This window comes from Lolium perenne, chromosome 5 (assembly GCF_019359855.2).
Source record: "Lolium perenne isolate Kyuss_39 chromosome 5, Kyuss_2.0, whole genome shotgun sequence".
NCBI classification, from domain to species: Eukaryota; Viridiplantae; Streptophyta; class Magnoliopsida; order Poales; family Poaceae; genus Lolium; species Lolium perenne.
Window position 1 is genome coordinate 58,760,401 of NC_067248.2, and position 19,864 is coordinate 58,780,264.

Consider the following 19,864-nt stretch of genomic DNA (forward strand, 5'->3'; position numbering starts at 1 on the left):
ACGAAATCTCTTCATCGCCAAACTCGAATGATGACAGCGATCCCGAGGAATCGGAACCAGCTGCAACCGATCTCGCCGAATCCGATATCTCGAGTCGATGAGATCCTTCCTTCCCGACGCGGAAGTGGAACCTTCTGAACGCCATGTCCATGGGATCCTCCAGATACGCATATGCATCCATACGGGAGGGTGGGTGAGGAACAAAATCGACTAGAGCAGTTTTGATCTGTTTACCTCGATCCATCGCGTTGCTTGCTACCGAAGATGTTGATGATGTTGAACGTGCCATCGAGATCAGATCCTTGTCGCCTCTAATTCCCACAGACGGCGCCAATTGATAAGGGATTAACTTATCAATGCCTACAAGTTGTAGACTAGGATTTAGTTGGAAGTAGAGGGCAAGTAGATCTCGAGGGTTTCAGCCGGAAAAGTACTCCACTGCTATGAAAACTAGGGTTACGTAAAACAATGAATCGATCCTTTCTTTGTCCATCGACTCCCCCTTATATAGGAGGTGGAGCCGAGGGTTTCGTGATGTACAAGTTACAGAGTCCGGGAGGGTTTCTGAGCCGTCCCGTAATAATTACAAGTCGATATTCCTAATACAATTCTATCTTTCCAAACTATCTCTCGATTGGGCTTCCGGGCTTTGTAAAACTTCTGGTCGTGAGCCTCCAGTAAACCCCGGGTACCTTCTTTGGCAGGCCCATTGGGGATGCCTATGTCACGCGCCTAGGCATGGTGTGGGCCCCTCGGGCCCCACCGACCTCGCCCTGCCGCATATTTATTCATCTGATCGGAAAAAACCTAAACACCCAAGCCTCCATCCATGAAAAGTTCCATCGCGGCCGCCATCGCCGACCCTAGCTCGGGAGGCTTCTGAAGCTCTTCCCGGCACCTTGCCGGAGAGGGAGATCATCACCGGAGGCCTCTACATCGCCATGCCCGCCTCCGAAGTGATGCGTGAGTAGTTCATCTCTGGACTACGGGTCCATAGCAGTAGCTAGATGGTTGTCTTCTCCACATTATGCTTCATGTTTAGATCTTGTGAGCTGCCTATCATGATCAAGATCATCTTTATGTAATGCTACATGTTGTGTTTGCTGGGATCCGATGAATGTTGAATACTATGGTTGAGATTGATTATATACTTTTCATATGTTATTTGTGATCTTGCATGCTCTCCGTTGCTAGTAGATGCTCTGGCCAAGTATGTGCTTGTGGCTCCAAGAGGGAGTATTTATGCTCGATGGTGGGTTCATGCCTCTTGTAATCTGGGAGTGTGACAATAACTTCTAAGGTTGTAGATGTGTTGTTGCTACTAGGGAAAAAACAACAATGCTTTGTCTAAGGATAATTCTATTGGTTACTTTACACACTTTACTTAATGCAATAATCTGTTGCTTGCGGGTGCGGATGCTAACCGGAAGGTGGATTATTAGTCATAGACGCAGTTGGATTACGGTCTATGTATCACGTTGTAATACCTAAATGAATCTCATATAGTAATCATCTTGTCATGTATGGTCTTTATTCTGTCAATTGCCCAGCTGTAATTTGTTCACCCATCATGTTATTTATCTTTACGGAGATACACCTCTAGTGAACTATGGACCCTTGTCCTTTCTTTTACACTGATAAATTCATCTACTACAAACACCTGTTCTGTTTACTTACTGCAAGCATTGTTCTCTTTATTTCACTGCAAACAAACATCTCTTTCCACACTATACGGTTAATCTTTTATTTTCAGCAAAACCGGTGAGATTGACAACCTCAATGTAAGTTGGGGCAAAATATTTTGGTTGTGTTGTGTGCAGGTTCCACGTTGTTGATAACGCCGGTAGTGCGCCCTGCCAAAAGTCAGCTAGCAACACCTTCAGAGGTGGTTTCTTTCTCCTACTGGTCGATTAAACTTGGTTTTTTACTGAGGAAAAACTTGCTACTATGTTCATCATACCTTACCCTTGGGGTTCCCCAATGGTGTGCTCTGCACTCATCAGTGTACTTGACGAAAAAACACGACAATTGGGGCCTACCGTGGGGCCAGACGCGTCTTGAGGGTGGATATGAGCGGGAGAGAGTGGATTTGGTGACCGCGTGTATACGTGAGCACGCATCTATTATCGTTGGATTTGCTTTAAGATTCGTGACTTCACACACGGAGACCAAACGGCGTGGAATCAATCTGACGTCGCCTCCTGCGTACTCGTGATGATTACTACGTACTAGCCTTTTTTTGTGAATGCATTCTGGTTACTAGCCGAAGTTGCAGCCGGTGGAGAGGGCTCAAAATACAGTTGTTTTTAGGGAGGGGAAACAATGGTGGCGTGCACTTGCTGCATAACGCCTCCAGTCGCGCGGGCACCGATCTTGGTGCTGATGTCCTCATGTCCAGGAACGTTGCAGGGGAGGCCGGATACGCTGATGGGGCGGCAGGAACCGGAGCTGCGACGGAGGAGCGTCTTAACCATGCGGACGAGCTGCTCCCGCCGGCTCTTCTGCTGCTGGCTCTAGTTCTCCAACTGCAGTAAGATCAACTGCAGTAACTCAAACTGAAGAACGGAAGATCAACTGCACTAAATCGAACTGAAGAACGAAAGGGGAGCCATAGGAGCAGCTAAAAGCGGCAGCCTCCTCGGATGCCCAGGAAGATTATTCAAGAACGAATCGAGTAAGATAATCATCAGTGTAGATCACCCGTCCACGCGTTCCTGGGCATCCGGCCGTCGCCGACGTAGAGCTTCCCCGATGAAGGCTAGCTCGTTGACTCTCGTACGGGGCGACGGGGCGACGGCTGCAGCAGCATCGCCGGGGAGCGGAAGCGAGCAGCATCGCGCCCCCATCACCACGCTCCTGCCGCACCGGCCACGACCTCTCCTACCTCGAGATCCTCCGCGCCGCCCTCCGAAGGGACAACCATGGTGGCCTCCCCTGACTCGAGACTCCGCGTCGCCCTTCGTCGAGCAGACCGTGCGCCTCACCGCCTCCTCTAGCAATCTGCGGCGGACGATCTCCCGCCAGTAGCCGATGTGCGGCGGCCGAGGGCGGACGGCGCCGCGTGCGATGGTGGAGTGGGGCGGACAACGATGCACGGTGGTGAAGTGGGCGCACGGTGACGCGCTGATGCGGATGAGATCCGGCCGGCGGACGATGTGCGGAGGTAGAGGGCGGACGGCGCACGCGTGGTGGACGGACCAGGAAGCGCGGTGGTGGAGTGGGCGAACGGTGGCGGGCTGATGCAGACGAGATCCGGCCGGCAAATGACGTGCGGAGGTCGAGGGCAGACGGCGCACGCTAGTGGAGGACGGACGGCGACGCGTCCGCGTCCGCGCGATCCCGGCCACGCCATGGACACAGGTGGATTCCTGTGGGAGGGCCGGCGGCAGGCACACGGCGGCGGAGCTCACCACCGATGGGGAGAGCTGTGGGTAGGAGGTGGCTAGGCTGGGAACTGGGGAGGGGAGCACTGCTGGTGGTGGGATTGGAAGGCGCTGCTGGCGCTGGATGAAGAAAGGGGATGAGAATTGATCCACTTTATTTCCCACCAGACAAATGGCAGGACACACGGTGTTACACACGTGTCATTTAGAAATCGCGTGCTCACGTATACACCCGGTCACCGGGCTTCTTTTGATGAGCGGGATCCTCCTTCGCGGGCATTGGAGACACAGTCACCACCGGGCGCGTCCGCTACGCCGATAGTTTCCCCATTGTTGCCAATGATGAATTTTGGATTCTGACTAAGGATAACATCGCATGTTGCACCATCATTCTTATTGGTGGAATCGACATCTTAATCAGCGAAAACCGCACATGATCTTACTCCGAGGATGCCAACATGACGTTGCTTGGACACAATTATGTAAGATCTATTTGAGAAGGCCTCTGTGATGAATTCTTCGGATTAGGTCTCCTCGAAACAAGATCCGCACAAATCGCCATAGGACAAGAGATAACAGTGGAAGACTGATGCAAATCCGCTTGGGTTTCCCAGGAGTTAGAGATGCAAAGGTGCCATTTTGTTGGCTACATTGATTCTAATTTAGGATCTAGCTCCAAAATATACGGAAACAAAATTGAATCTACCTTGGAGGCACTTGACACAAAGTTGGGCGACTCGCATAGTGAACCGATCAACAAGAAGAAGAATATGTCGACAGCTTGCCACCATGAAGGAGTACGTGGCTGAACTAGCTCATGAGGATCTGGTAGATCAGCCTCTCACCAACCAGCAAGTTTTTATGACAAACTGACAATGGTGGACCTAAAGAAACTCCTGAAGATAGCGGAGAAGCTGCGGTTGAGGCGGCCAAAGCAATTCCACCTCCGGCTCCCGCCCCGCCTCACCAGCAGCCGCGTGAATTCCAAGCCATCAACATTGGACGTACAACCCGTAGGGACCCTCCACCACCATTGCCTTCGTCTTCGAACACATGCAATCGTTTCGTCACTCAGATGGACAAGACCATGTACGGACGGCTCCTCATGAACCTCGTCACTCTAGAGTGCATCTGGAACGTCACCGAGCTCGACGCCAAGCGCAAGGAACTCTACAAGGAGGCCAGGTACATCACCAAACACCGTCAGAAGCTCTAACAAGATCTCGCGAGTGCGGAGGATACAATGAAGTAGGCAAAGATGATGGAAACCGAGTACAAAAGATTGACATATCAGGACCTAGCGAAAGCCCCCACCCTCGTAAGGATTGTATGGCACCTAGAGGTGGGTGAATATGTGCTAACCAAATTTGAATTCCTTTTCAATCTAGGCTTGACACACAAGGTAAATTCTCTAGAAATACAACTATGTGAAGTTACCTATATGACATGGTGAAAGCAAGTAAACAAGATACAAGATGCAAGTAGTAAAGTGCGGTAAATGATAGAGGTAACCAAGAGTGGAGCATGCAGAGACACAAGGGATGATTCCCTTAGTTACTTTTTTTAAAGGGAAGTACATCTATGTTGGAGGGGTGTGGTGCCACAAAGGCCAACCAACGCCACAAAGTCCCCACCCTATTCTCCGGTGAGCAAATCACGAAGGTTAGCTTATGCTTCACTAAGCGATAACCTTCAAGTTGGCAACCGAAAACTTTACACAAAGCTTGGGGCACGCATCCACATCTTAATCAAAGGCTCCCAAGTGACCGCCATGGAGCTTTACACCAAGAACTAGCTTCGGGACGACCTCTTCTGTCTAGGGTTCTAAAGAACCCAAAATAACAGGATTCATAAAGAATTTGAGCGGTGGTAACAAATCTTTTAACATGTGGCACGAGATCTAGTCGTTGGGAAAATTGAAGCAGTTTTCTCCGCTCGCTAGAATGGCCGGGTAGGCCAGACCAATACCTGCGATAGTATTGTGAGCACATCGGGCACATGGGATCTAACTTGGACCGAGTCTAGACAAGTCTGGGCTGGTTGGTCTGGCTTGACCGGACCACTCTAGCGGCATCGCACCAACATTCCCACGACTAGCTTTGCAAACCCATCGACAAGACCACGACCTAGGATTTAATAAATATGGCCATGGGTGGTTTATAGGATGATTGACCGATCAGAAACCACCGCGCAAACCTCTTGTGATGCCCTCTTGGTGCTACAGGAAGCCTAGCTACAAACCGAAAAGAAATACACCGGGCTTTCCTTCACAATGCTTCACGGAACCGAGGATACTCCAATCTATTTGCTCGTTTAAGGATCAACTAGTCATTCTCAAGCAAACAATTAATATCCGATGTTAACAAACATCAAATCCAAGTTAGGAGATAAAATGCCCTTTCAATCACCAACTTTTTGGTGTTTGATGACAACACATGGATTTGCGACAACATATAGCATGTGTATGATAGAAACAAGTGTTTACAAAATATAGATGGGCTCCCCCTAGATGTGTGCACTACTTAAGAGAATCACTTTTGAATACAAAATGTACACCACTAGGATCAATGTTCCCCCTAGATTTTATAACTGAATAACTAGTGCAATAAACTTAAAAACAACAAGCTTAACCACTGCAGTAGATAGCTACAACAAGCATTATGGAGAGTGTACAAAATTATAACCATGCTTATGAGTATCACAAAGTAAGACATAACATTATAGACGAAAAAGATTAAGAAAGGATAGAGGATAGATCACCGTAGTGTTTACCACATAGATGACCCGGGATGATAATATGTCTTACAACAACCATACGGTAGCCAATAGTTCACAAGTTATCAAACTCGATATAAGAAAATTAGTTCAACACAAAATGATAAAACTAACAAGGAAAATGGAAGAGGCAAATATATGCAACTCCCAAGGAAGGCATTGGAATCATTAGGGATATTCACCTTGGTGACTATGCGCATCATACCTATCATAGGTCCCTACTGTCTGACGGGGTCATGGGTAACCAGGTACCCAGAGACGGGTAAATCATAGCCTACCAACTAAGGTAGAGCTTAGACTTAAATGGCAGAGGATGAATGCACTACCAGGCTAACCCATAGCAGCCAACTAGTTAAATCGCCCGACTAAAGGGGATAGGAAGACTCACATCATAGAAGTTAGCACCCATGAGTCCGTGACGTTAGCCATGAGGCACGACTGGCCAATGGGACCAGACAGCCCGCCGTCCGGGACGCCCCTAGCCATCCTAGCGAGGCATGAACCCTCGCTAGGTCTCATCCCGACCCTTTGCCCGACGGAGTCATCCCCGAGGGCATGGAACTCCACGATGTCCTCAGCTACAGTAGAGCGACTCCCGAGGGGCGACGATAAGAAGATGGAGTAGCAACCAAGGAGTCAAAGAGTAGAGGCCAAGGATCTTAGCACCGCCATGTCACCTTGACCATGGCGGTAACCTCTAGGACATGCCCCAATTCCCGTGGCCGAGGGTATAGAAGGAGCCCCCGCGGAGGAAAGAAGCATGCCCATTTGAATCCCAATACCACTACACATAGAAGCTCACACACCCACTAGAACCCAGAAGACTCCGGTGAGAATCTCACTAGAGTTGTAGTAGTTAGGTAGTTCATATTTAGGCTCTTAGAGCATACCCATCAATTTCATTCTACCCAGAGTTGTATCCTAGCCGGAACAGACTCGACACACCATCTAGACTACTAGCCGTAGTCCACTACATCTTCCGGCTAGATTCCTAGCCGGAACACCCCTTTTGTAACATCTGAGGACCTCACACACTCCATATAATATAGACGACACATGATGTAAGGTTGTTACAGAAAAAACATTCAGAGTCATTGCCATTCACTACATAACAAAGAGAAGAGATTCAGGGAACAAGAACCCACCCTTCAATCTACGCCGGGATCCTTTTCAAGATCATCCACTCCACCATCATCACCCTTGCATAGGGGAGAGATCCGTCCTTGTAATATTAGGGTTGTAATATAAACTCCATTTATATCTAGAGCTAAGGATTGCGTTTGGTTTGATATTTCTTCTTATTATGGCTTGCTACAGTAATATCGAGATGAACCCTATTCATATAATCATTATGATTTTGTGCTATTCTCCTCTCATGTGTGAGTAAACTTCCATAGGCATGGGAGATGTAGGGGACCGGCGAGATGTGGCGTGCCTATCTACTTTTCGTCCATTTGTGAGAGTTATTTTTACTATTGTTTGTGGGATTGATTATCTATGTTATGCATAGTGCTTGTTGTATAATGAATGGCCCAAACAACATGCTCCATATATCTACATACATGAGCACTAGTTGTTTAGAGACCCCGCGTTCTTCTAGTGACAATGGTAGATATAAAAAAGAACTGAAGACAACTCAAGAAAAATGAGAAACCATTAATTCATATTCATATGCATTCCTTTGGTCTTACAACTTTAATTGGTGCGCTAACCATTACCCTATGGTAACATGATACATGACAATAGTGATAAACAATACCTCGTGTGAGGTGTTGATTAGTCAAGGGTTGCTCGCCTACTTGTACTTTAATATGAAGAATTACAATCACACTTCCATTTAATTCGATTTGGCACATTCTCTGTTGCCATGAACTGGTTCTCTCCGCGCCTAACCTTTTTCATCTGCAGGAAATACCGTTTACTTTCAATATATTAACTTTATGTTATTTACTTTTAAGCAGTGTTCAAAACTTGTTTCTATAAAAAATCCATACTCACCACTCAACACCTCAATACTTGCAGCCAATTCACACGATCAAGACTAGTGACACCTTGGGTGCGACAAAAACACCCATAAAAACACTTGCCGAAGTTCTTTGCTCGGATCGATATAACAACTGGGAGAATACTTCCACAAAATATATGCTTTATCAAAACTTGTGTGTTCTTGCATGTATTTGGATGACATTTGGGAAGACAATCTCATCCCATCTAGGCATGCAAGAAAAAAATCTTGGTTTGTATTGTTTCACGAGAGTTACAAGAAGGATGCCAAACGGACATTTGATGTGTTTCAAGGTCATTTTTCTTTATTGTCCAGTACCCTCTTCTTACCTGGTCGAAATCTTAGATGTGAAAGATCATGAATGCTTGTGTGATCATGCAAACGATGATCTTCGAGGGTGAACTAAAATAGTTGATGAGCATTTGGTTGATGGGCAAGACCCTCTTGCCCAAGTTGATCACAAGGGAGTTGATCGAGTTTGCTACTTTCCTCCAAGTGAATGCGGAAATCCGCGATGAACTTGTTCCAAAATGATATAGTAGATCATTTTTCGAGTGCTCAAAGAAAATGTCGATGGGAGTTGATCTAGTTGAAATCCTCGAATTTCATTTTGTTTTGAATTGTATGAATTATTTTATTTCTATTTTATTTGTAATTATTGTAAAAAATATTTCTATGTTGAAAAGTATACAACTTTGTTAGAAATAAGGTTGAATTTGTGAAAATAGAAAATATTCTATACGTGGCCATATTGGGAGACATGCTGGGCAGATGCGCCCCTATAGGACGACATCATTCATCGGTGCTCCCAATATGACTGACATGTGTTGTTGGTGGACCATATATAAGGTGCACAACTGGATATGCTCTAAAACTGTTATAGGCGAGGGAAGATACCGAAAAGGGAAACTCCATTTGTAACCAGTTACATCGGCACCTCATTATAGAATGTCACGCTTAAAAAACCGTAAAATAGACCGGTGACACACATTATGTTGTATATCAACAAAGTTCAATCAAAAAATATGACAACGTGTGGCCTGCACAAAAACAACAAATAATGTGCGAATAGTTATAAAATACTATTCACTTTGGTTTTTTTATTTTCCATATAACATATGTGCACAAGATACAATCTAACCTATGCCCATGATTTATTTTACATTTCTAAAAAACTCAAAAGTACAACATTTAATAATGGGGTGTTTGATAGCTTTTGAGGGAAAAGCAGAAGAGAAACATATGCTCTGGACAAAATTGAGTACCCCTAGTGTCCACTCACATTTGTCCACATATTATATCTTTCTTCGATTTGCCTCTTCCTCTAAAGGAAGAACACGGTCATTTGGTTACAACGATGCACACTAAAAGTGTTATAGAGGGAAGCCGCTGGAATCATCCGTATGCTGCTAACGGCTACTAGAAACAGCTTGCCGTCATGCCGTGTAAAGCCCATGCGTGTCGTTCGCCACGTGTCCCACCACCTGTAGGCCTCGCGTCACACGTGTCTCCCTCCTCACTCCCTAGCCCCCGTATATACATATCCCACGCTAGCAGCCATCTCAAACACAGTTCAGTAGCTCATCACCGGCAATCCTCGATCAACCATCAATCTCTTGTCACAATCCAATTCGATTCTTGCACCCGGTAGACCTAGTCCACACTCCATTAAAGCTCGGCAGTGAGTTTGCAGCTTCGTAAGCTAGCTCGAATCGCTCAACAATGGCGGGCGTGGGGCGGAACATGGTGGCGCCGCTGCTGGTCCTGAACCTGATCATGTACATCATCGTCATCGGCTTCGCGAGCTGGAACCTGAACCACTTCATCAACGGCACCGCCTTCAACCGCCCGGGCATCGCGGCCAACGGCGCCACCTTCTACTTCCTGGTCTTCGCCATCCTAGCCGGCGTCGTGGGCGCCGCCTCCAAGCTCGCGGGGGTGCACCACGTCCGGACCTGGCGCGGCGACAGCCTGGCGACGACGGCGGCGTCGGCGCTGGTGGCCTGGGCCATCACCGCGCTGGCCTTCGGGCTGGCCTGCAAGGAGATCCACATCGGTGGGTTCCGCGGGTGGCGGCTCCGGGTGCTGGAGGCGTTCGTGATCATCCTGATGTTCACCCAGCTCCTGTACGTGCTGATGCTGCACACCGGGCTGTTCGGGAACCAGTTCGGCACCGGCGGCGGGTACGGGGCGGAGCACGGCTACGGCGACCACCACAACAAGGGCATGGGCGTGGGCACAGGCGCCGCCGCCACCAGGGTCTGAGCTTCCCTTTGGCGTCCGATGGACGGATGAATAATAATGTGTATGTACGTGTCAGTGCGTGTGTGTAGCTGTAGCTGTGTATGCATACATGGCGTTTGCACATGTACTGCTTCTTTTTTTGAGGGAGTGCATGGTAGCAGTAGCTGTTTAATTCTACGAAAGCTTGTGTTCTGAACTTCTGATGTAATCCCATCGATGTAATCCCTTGTACAAGCCTGTCTCCGACAGGCAATGTCTGAGTGAATGCACTAGCTAGTTTAATTTGCATAGATTGTAAACGTCGTTGCAACAGGCGCTGATGCTTCCTCTGTTTAATTTGTCCAATCCAAGGGACCTATTTCAGATGTGCTTTGAGCGGAAATTTAGTCCTATGTTTAGCATGCCGGCATGGATTAGGAGCAGTATGTGGAGCCCGACACAGGTTCAGGAGACGAGGAAATTCTTCAGTACGATGCTACTACATTCATACTTCAGAGCGCCTCTCGAAGTATATTTTCCTTCCAAGGGGAGATTCGATTCAGAGTTTGCTACCAATTTAATGTATATATTTGAATCAAAGTTTGGTACGAACTTCAGCTGGCGCTTCTTCCCTGTAATTCCTACCTACAGTACATAGGTTCAGGAGATGAGGAAATGAGGCAACATGGTATAGTTACCTCTTCAGAGAAGGACCGAGGCTATCATCGTCCAAAACAGCCGTATTAAATGTTTTCTGGGATTCATCAGTAAGCACATTAAATCACGGGTCCTAGGACCGAGCATTGGTGATCAGATTTGCACCAAGCGCAGATAAGACATGGGTGAAGTGCGAGCATGTTCATGGTCGAAATTGTTTCAAGACATGGCTGAGAGAAAAATGGCATAACCAAATATGAAGGAATCATAACGTACGTTATTGTAAAAAGGCAGGCAGCACTCGCCCTCAACAAGTCAACCACCGTCAAAAAGAAAACCCCGCCCTCAAGGCGAAGGATCTGGATGTAAGAGCCAAGGGCACATCTGTAAGAACGGGTACTGTAGCTAGGGACCGGCGCGCAAAATCTCAAAAAAATTTGGACCATTTCTCGATTTGTGCGTGTCATCCTTGCGCAGGGGCCATGCTAATCTTCTCTGTATCGTTCCAATTTTATCGGATGTCCCCGAAGGGACAATGCAGGTGCAACAGCGAGGCTTATAAACCGGTCGAATCTTTCCTCAGCTGCCGAGGTGGGACTAAACAAGGGTTCTCTGCTGCCTCCCGCAGGTGCCAGGAGCGGAGGGATCCCAGCAAATAGCCAATGGGCCGTATTAGCGTGCGAACCGGGTATTCCTCAACTGGCCCAATACAGCGAAGCGACTTGAAATATATAACACACAGCCTGCTCAGTGCTCTATCCTATCGTCGGCTGTTTGCTTCCCGATCCAGTGCCAGGAGGGAGCTACTTTGCACACACGATGCCACCTTGGGGAATGGGGAATTAGGGATGAATGCGAGTCAGTATAAATCACGGAGAAGCCAGCTAAAATTTGGAAGTTTGTATAGTTTTGTTTGCAAAAACTAGTGGACATGCACTTCTGTAACTGTAGAACAAGTAAGACTCGACTGTCCACGTGTATTTACAAGAGCACACAGGACACAGCATCGGGCTTACGTGATACAACTCTTTCAACATTGCGCTAGGCACTAAAAGAACAAGGCTCCATCGTCTTAGTTTTTTTTCTTTCTAGAAAGGAAAAAAGTCTATTTTAAACCATCAATTTGTAGAGGTTCGGCGAAATGAACCCTCAACACCAAATCCATGTCGTTTGTACCCTAAACTTGTGAATCCCAATTTAAATCAAACCTTGAAACCGTAAGAAAATATCTAATCGGTACTCTCACTGACAACACGGTCCCACCTGTCATCTCTTTCCCCAAGCTTTAGGCACCTCCTACCGGATCTACACCACAATTTATGGATCCCCGAAATGCACCGTGGGTGTCAGCTGCCACTGCCCAGCCTCACCGTCAGCAGATTCGTGTCTTCCAGCCCCGTCGTCGCTCCACTGCCTCTTGTTCTGCACACTGCCCTGCCCTACCTTCTAACACCGACCTTCCCATACCACTAGTTCTACGCGTCGCCCTGCCTCCGTCCCGTGCCAACGCCACCACTCCACTACATGTTGTTCCCGTGCACGAGTAGATGTGGCGGTTGGCAAGCACCACCGGCGGAGCCCCGCATGCAAGCAGTAGCGCATGTGCGGCGCTCACGGTACCCACGTGCGAGCAGTAACGCCGGGACGACGCCCTCGTTCTGGCGTGGGAACATTAGTCACGAGCAGCACCGGCGGAGCGGCGCCCTGTGAACTCCGGCCGTTGGCGCCCCCTGCCCCACCCCATGTCGGTTGTTCCAGTGAACCTTTTGTTTTTTTTAGATTGGGGAAGAGATGGGGTAGGATAGAGATGAATATGACATGCGGGTCCATCTAGACAGTGAGACAATGGTTATTCCTGACCGAAATCATTTTTTTGGTCTGCCGAATAGCTCCGGGGTTTGATTTAGACCGGGATTCAATTTAGGATACAACGGCAGAGATTTAAAGTTGAGGGTTCATTTCGCTGAACCACTACGAATTTTGGGTTTGAATATACTTTTTTCCTTCTAGAAAACACTCATCTTCTTGGGGAGATCGTTTGAGTGAGAAGAACACCCTTTGTACCACATTCCATAATTTGCCATCTTTACAAAGCCGCGACGTATGGTAGTTTTTATCGGGGAGCGCAAGACCACACTCAAAGATCTCCCTCCGCAGCTTCGCGCGACTCCATATGCATCGCCATGTAGGATGTTGAAAGGATCGTATGCCGCACCTAGAGGGGGGGGGGTGAATAGGCGCTAACCAATTTTTAGTTCTTTTTCAATTTAGGTTTGACACAAAGGTAAATTCTCTAGATATGCAACTAAGTGAATTTACCTATATGACAAGGTTATCAACTAAGCAAGATATAGCTACGCAATATATAGGAGATAGAGTGGGATAGAGGTAACCGAGAGTGTAGCACGCGTTGACACGGAGATGATTCCCGTAGTTCCCTTCCTTTGCAAGAAGGTACGTCTACGTTTGGAGGAGTGTGGTTGCTACGCAAGCCAAACCAACAGCCACGAAGGCTTCACTCAGATCTCCTGTGAGCAACGCCACGAAGGCCTAGCCCACTTCCACTAAGGGATTTCCTCGAGGCGGAAACCGGGCCTTTACAAGGTTCTTGGGGCACACATCCACAACTGAATTGGAGGCTCCCAAATCTGTAACAATACAACAATCAACAACAACACATCAACACAAATCAACTAGGGAACCAAATAGAAACACTAGCATGAGATCCCTCAAACAAATGAGGGGGAAATGAAAAACGCTTCGGTGAGGATGTAGATCGGTGGCTTCTCCTTCGAATCTCCAAAGATCAAGAGATTTGGTTGGGGGAGGAAGGAGATCTTGCAAATCTTGTGTTTCTTGAGGTGGCTCTAATGGTGGTGTAGCTTGGTGATGTCTACGGGTGCTTCTATTCTTGTAGACAGTGTTGGGCCTCCAAGAGTAGAGGTTTGTAGAACAGCAGCAAGTTTCCCTTAAGTGGATTACCCAAGGTTTATCGAACTCAGGGAGGAAGAGGTCAAAGATATCTCTCTCATGCAACCCTGCAATCACAAAGCAAGAAGTCTCTTGTGTCCCCAACACACCAAATAGGTGCACTAGTTCGGCGAAGAGATAGTGAAATACAAGTGGTATGAATGAATATGAGCAGTAGTACGGCGCCAGAAAATAGCTTACTGGCGTGCAGTTGATGGTAGTAATATTGTAGGAAGTAAACAAGCAGTAGTAAGGCGACGGGCAATGCTTGTGATAAAACAAGAAACAAGCAGCGATAGCAGTATTTAGGAACAAGGCCTAGGGATTAGACTTTCACTAGTGGACACTCTCAACATTGATCACATAACATAATAGATAAATGCATACTTGATGTCTACGGGTGCTTCTATTCTTGTAGACAGTGTTGGGCCTCCAAGAGCAGAGGTTTGTAGAACAGCAGCAAGTTTCCCTTAAGTGGATTACCCAAGGTTTATCGAACTCAGGGAGGAAGAGGTCAAAGATATCCCTCTCAAGCAACCCTGTAATCACAAAGCAAGAAGTCTCTTGTGTCCCCAACACACCAAATACACTTGTCAGGTGTATAGGTGTACTAGTTCGGCGAAGAGATAGTGAAATACAAGTAATATGGATGTATATGAGTGGTAATAGCAATCTGAATAAAATATGGCAGCGAGTAAACATGCAACAAAACAGTAAACAAACGGAGATTCGATGCTTGGAAGCAAGGCCTAGGGATCCTGCTTTCACTAGTGGACACTCTCAACAATGATCACATAATAAGACTACTCTACACCCTTTTGTTGGATGATGAACACATTGCGTAGGATTACACGAACCCTCAATGCCGGAGTTAACAAGCTCCACAATTCAATGTTCATATTTAAATAACCTTAGAGTGTAAGATAGATCAATACGTCTAAACCAAGTACTAACATAGCATGCACACTGTCACCTTCATGCTTATGTAGGAGGAATAATACACATCAATACTATCATAGCAATAGCTAACTTCGCAATCTACAAGAGATCATGATCATAGCATAAACCAAGTACTAACACGAGTGCACAAACTGTCACCATTACACCGTGTAGGAGGAATAAAACTACTTTAATAACATCACTAGAGTAGCACATAGATGATATTCAACTAGATCACATAAAGAGAGAGATGAACCACATAGCTACAGCGGAGCCCTCAGCCCCGGGGGTGAATTACTCCCTCCTCATCATGGAGACAGCGATGGCGGTGAAGATGGCGGTGGAGACGGTGGTGGAGATGACTCCGGGGGCAATTCCCCGTCCGGCAGGGTGCCGAAACAGAGACTTCTGTCCCCCGAATCTTGATTTCGCGATGGCGGCGGCTCTGGAAGGTTTTCTCGGGTCTCGCTTCTCTGTCGGTGTTTTTAGGTCAGGGACGACTAAATAGGCGAAGAGACGGAGTCGGAGGGGCCACGGGGTGCCCACACCACAGGGGGGTGCGCCCCCCCTGGGCCGCGCCGGGGTGTGGTGTGGGGCCCCCCTGGCTCCCCTCTCGTCTTTCTCCGGTGCTCTGGAAGCTTCCGGGAATTATAAGGTCCTCGGTCTTGATTTCGTCCGATTCCAAAAATATTTCTTTACTAGGATTTCTGAAACCAAAAACAAGTGAGAAAACGACAGCGGCCTTTCGGCATCTCGTCAATAGGTTAGTTCCGGAAAACGCACGAATATGACATATAATGTGTATAAAACATGTAGATATCATCAATAAAGTGGCATTGAACATAAGAAATTATAGATACGTTTGAGACGTATCAATACTCTACACTCTCTTGTTGGATGATGAACACATTGCGTAGGATTACACGAACCCTCAATGCCGGAGTTAACAAGCTCCACAATTCAATGTTCATATTTAAATAACCTTAGAGTGCATGAAAGATCGACACGACTAAACCAAGTACTAACATAGCATGCACACTGTCACCTTCATGCTTATGTAGGAGGAATAATACACATCAATACTATCATAGCAATAGTTAACTTCGCAATCTACAAGAGATCATGATCATAGCATAAACCAAGTACTAACACGGATGCACACACTGTCACCATTACATCGTGTAGGAGGAATAAAACTACTTTAATAACATCACTAGAGTAGCACATAGATAAATCGTGATACAAAACACATTGCAATCATAAAGAGATATAAATAAGCACTTCACTACGCCATTCATAACAGTGAATAAGTATTCTGTGAAATATAGCCTAAGAGACCCACACGGTGCACACACTGTCACCTTTACACACGTGGGACAAGGAGTCTCCGGAGATCACATAAGTAAAACTCACTTGACTAGCATAGTGACATCTATATTACAAGCATCATCATATGAATCTCAATCATGTAAGGCAGCTCATGAGATTATTGTATTGAAGTACATAGGAGAGAGATGAACCACATAGCTACCGGTAGAGCCCCGAGCCTCGATGGAGAACTACTCCCTCTTCATGGGAGCAGCAGCGGTGATGAAGATGGCGGTGGAGATGGCAGCAGTGTCGATGGAGAAGCCTTCCGGGGGCACTTCCCCGTCCGGCAGGGTGCCGGAATAGAGACTCCTGTCCCCCAGATCTTGGCTTCGCGATGGCGGCGGCTCTGGAAGGTTTCGCGTACCGTGGCTTATTCCGTAAGGGTTTTCGACGCAGGGGCTTTATATAGGGGAAAGGGCAGCCTCAGAAGGTCGAAGGGGCGACGACACCATAGGGCCGCGCGGCCAGGGGGTGGGCCGCGCCACCCTATCATCTGGGGGCCCTGTGGCCCTCCTCTGGCGGCTCTCGGGTGTTCTGGATGCTTCCGGGCAAAATAGGAACCTGGGCGTTGATTTCGTCCAATTCCGAGAATATTTCGTTACTAGGATTTCTGAAACCAAAAACAGCAGAAAACAGGAACTGGCACTTCGGCATCTTGTTAATAGGTTAGTTCCAGAAAATGCACGAATATGACATAAAGTGTGCATAAAACATGTAGATATCATCAATAATGTGGCATGGAACATAAGAAATTATCGATACGTCGGAGACGTATCACTTGGCAGAATTCTTGAGCAATGATTGAGCAAAGGGGTAAGGAAGAAGAAGAGGGGTATAAATACACCTCTCCAAAATCCAACCGTTGAGCCTTCCGGGGGGCGGATAATCCGGCCTAAGTTAGGGCCAGATAATCCGCCCCTCCCCCCCTGGGATAATCCGGCCTCCAGGTACAAAACCATGACAACGTCCGGTCAAATGTCCGGCCCCATACCAGAGCCACTTTTCTTCAGGTCCTTAGCCGTTTTCGAGGGGGCCGGATATTCTTGAAATGTCCGGCCCGGATAATCCGGCCCTGGGACAAAACCAGGACAATATCCGGGCAAATGTCCGGCCCCCATACTAAGCTGATTTCCCTCAGGTCCTTAGCCGAAATCCTGGGGGCCGGATATTTTGGAAATATCCGGCCCGGATTATCCGGCCTGATGAACTTTTTCTGATTTTCTTTGACAGCACTGACCACATCCAACACACACACAAATGTATCTATATAATCCCTGTACCACTTAACCAAACATTAGTATATCACGTACATTGACATCAAACACTCAAAACATAATATGAGAGATGTTCTTTCAATCTCCCCCTTTTTGGTGTTTGATGACAATATACGGATTTGCAAGAGAATCACTATAGAGACAAGCATAATGGCAAAACATAGAGGCACTCCCCCTACATGTGTGCATATAAGTAATTTGCATTTGAATACAAATACACAACACATAGGAGCGAGGTGCCTCAACACAAGAGGTATCCATCATGAGCTCTAACAAGAGACATAAACAAATATGAAGTTGAGATAGGATGCTAGAAATCATACCCATGTGTAGATATATGATACGGAGATATAGCATCACACATAATATAATAGTCTTGATCTCAACATATAGAAATCTGAAAACCATAACAATGTCTCACACCACATAGCACATAGTTTTAAACGGAACACAACCAAAGCAAATAGTTCAAATAAAATGGAACACAAGCAATAAAGGAATGGTAAACGCATATGCTTGTGCCCCAAACCATGCAAATCCCCGAGAGAGTTCCTAATAGAACACTTCTCCCCCTTTGGCATCGAAACGCCAAAAAGGGGACAAGCGCGATGCTACTCGCCCCATGGGGATCACTCGGAGACATCTTCATCATCGGACGCGGATGGCACTTCTTCTTCTTCTTCATCAGTGTCAGGTGCATCCGGAGAGCGGCGAGTGAGACTGGACCTCTGAAGGCAACTATCAAGATCACTCCATGGAACCTGTGCAGAATGCCACCCACTGTAACCTGGGTGAGCAGGAGGCTGAGGAGGGGGTCCTTGCTCACCACTGAGCTTGTGCGGGAATAACACTTTGAGTGTGCTTAATCTCAGCCCGCTCCCGGCTGGCCGCAAAGTTCTCCTTATGAATCTCAATGTTCATGCAAAGGATGTAACGCTGAAACCAACTGAGCATGTTCACTTGTTTCTTCATATCAGGTAGGTCAGAATGGCGAGCAGGAGCAAATCCACTAGAACGAGCATCACCCATGAAGGAGTCAGGTGGAGGTACAACAGAAGAGACAGGCTTAAGCTTGTAGGGCTTCTTGATAGAGTGCTTCACCAAAGGGTACCCGCTCAAGTCTTCACCACGCCCGCCCGCAATGTTGTTGATGAGGAGCTGGATGTAGGGCGCATAAGGTATAGTAGTGCGGGAGACCATGGTATCATGAATCTCATGGAAGATGTAGTCCATGATATCAATAGAGAAGTTATGTTCCTCATTCTCATCACGAGCACACCGAAGACTGAGGCACATGAGATCCACAAGAGATCCCCGGATTGCATCATTGTTACCACCACTAGGAGCGATGGTGGACCGAAAGAACCGGAGTAACTGACCATAGATGGGAAGCAGCCCCTTTGTCGTTCCCACTTTTCCAGCAGATGAATAGAGATCAAACATTGCATTCTTTTCTGCCCTCTGAGGTCCATGGAGACGACGGCCTTCTTCCGCAGGAACTCCAAGAATAGCAGCAAAACAACGCAAGGAGGCACTGCAGTGAGTAGAGCCAGACATCCATTCCATAGTACGGTCCACATCTTTCTTGATGGCCAATGTAGCAAAGAACTGCTTTACCAACTCTGGGCTGTAGTCACATCGAATCTTCATCAAATCCTGCAGGCCCAACCTACCAGTCACCCAGATGGCATCCTCAAAGTGATTGTTGATTGCCAGAACGTCCACATCGATAGCTTGCATGGGACGTAACTTCTTCATGGGCTCATAGATATCCTTATAGATGAACTCCTGTTCCATGCACCAGTATTTTCTGCCCTCTATCTCTTCATCTCTTGGGAGGTCTTCATACCAGTTCTTTAAGCGGAGAGCAGAATAGGAAATAGAGTCCATGGTCTTGTAGTTTTCCCTAGTTGCCTTGTTCTTGTGCCTAGATGAGGTTGACTTGCGAGGAGCGTTGGACACGAACTCATCACTTGAACGATCAGCCCTTGGGCGTCTCCGAGAGGTACCCCGAGAAGAACGACCTGAGACTAGCAAAGATGAATAGCAAAGAGAGGATGGTGCTCATCAGTCATGTAAGATACAGTAATGTACTCGAGAAACATACTATAAGTTGGTACAAGTCTAGACATGGTAGATTGAATCAAAACTGCATAGGCGATGAAGCTCCAGACCGGATAATCCGGTGCCCCAAGGGGGCGGATAATCCGGCCAGACCGGATAATCCGGTCCTCGCGGGGGCCGGATTAATCTAGCAGAAATTGCAA

At 47.2% G+C, this 19,864-nt stretch overlaps 1 protein-coding gene and 1 non-coding gene across 2 annotated transcripts; one reads left to right on the top strand and one right to left on the bottom strand.

Moving 5' to 3' along the window:
- Window positions 1-9,755: 9,755 nt before the first annotated feature.
- Window positions 9,756-10,697, top strand: LOC127299263 (membrane protein PM19L-like). The gene has a single exon (XM_051329209.2). The coding sequence runs from the start codon at window positions 9,886-9,888 to the stop codon at window positions 10,426-10,428; it is 543 nt and encodes a 180-aa protein (XP_051185169.1). The 5' UTR covers window positions 9,756-9,885; the 3' UTR covers window positions 10,429-10,697.
- A 777-nt stretch (window positions 10,698-11,474) lies between these two features.
- On the bottom strand, window positions 11,475-11,577 carry LOC127304967 (U6 spliceosomal RNA). The gene has a single exon (XR_007853629.1). It is a non-coding gene; the product is annotated as a U6 spliceosomal RNA (small nuclear RNA).
- Window positions 11,578-19,864: the final 8,287 nt, after the last annotated feature.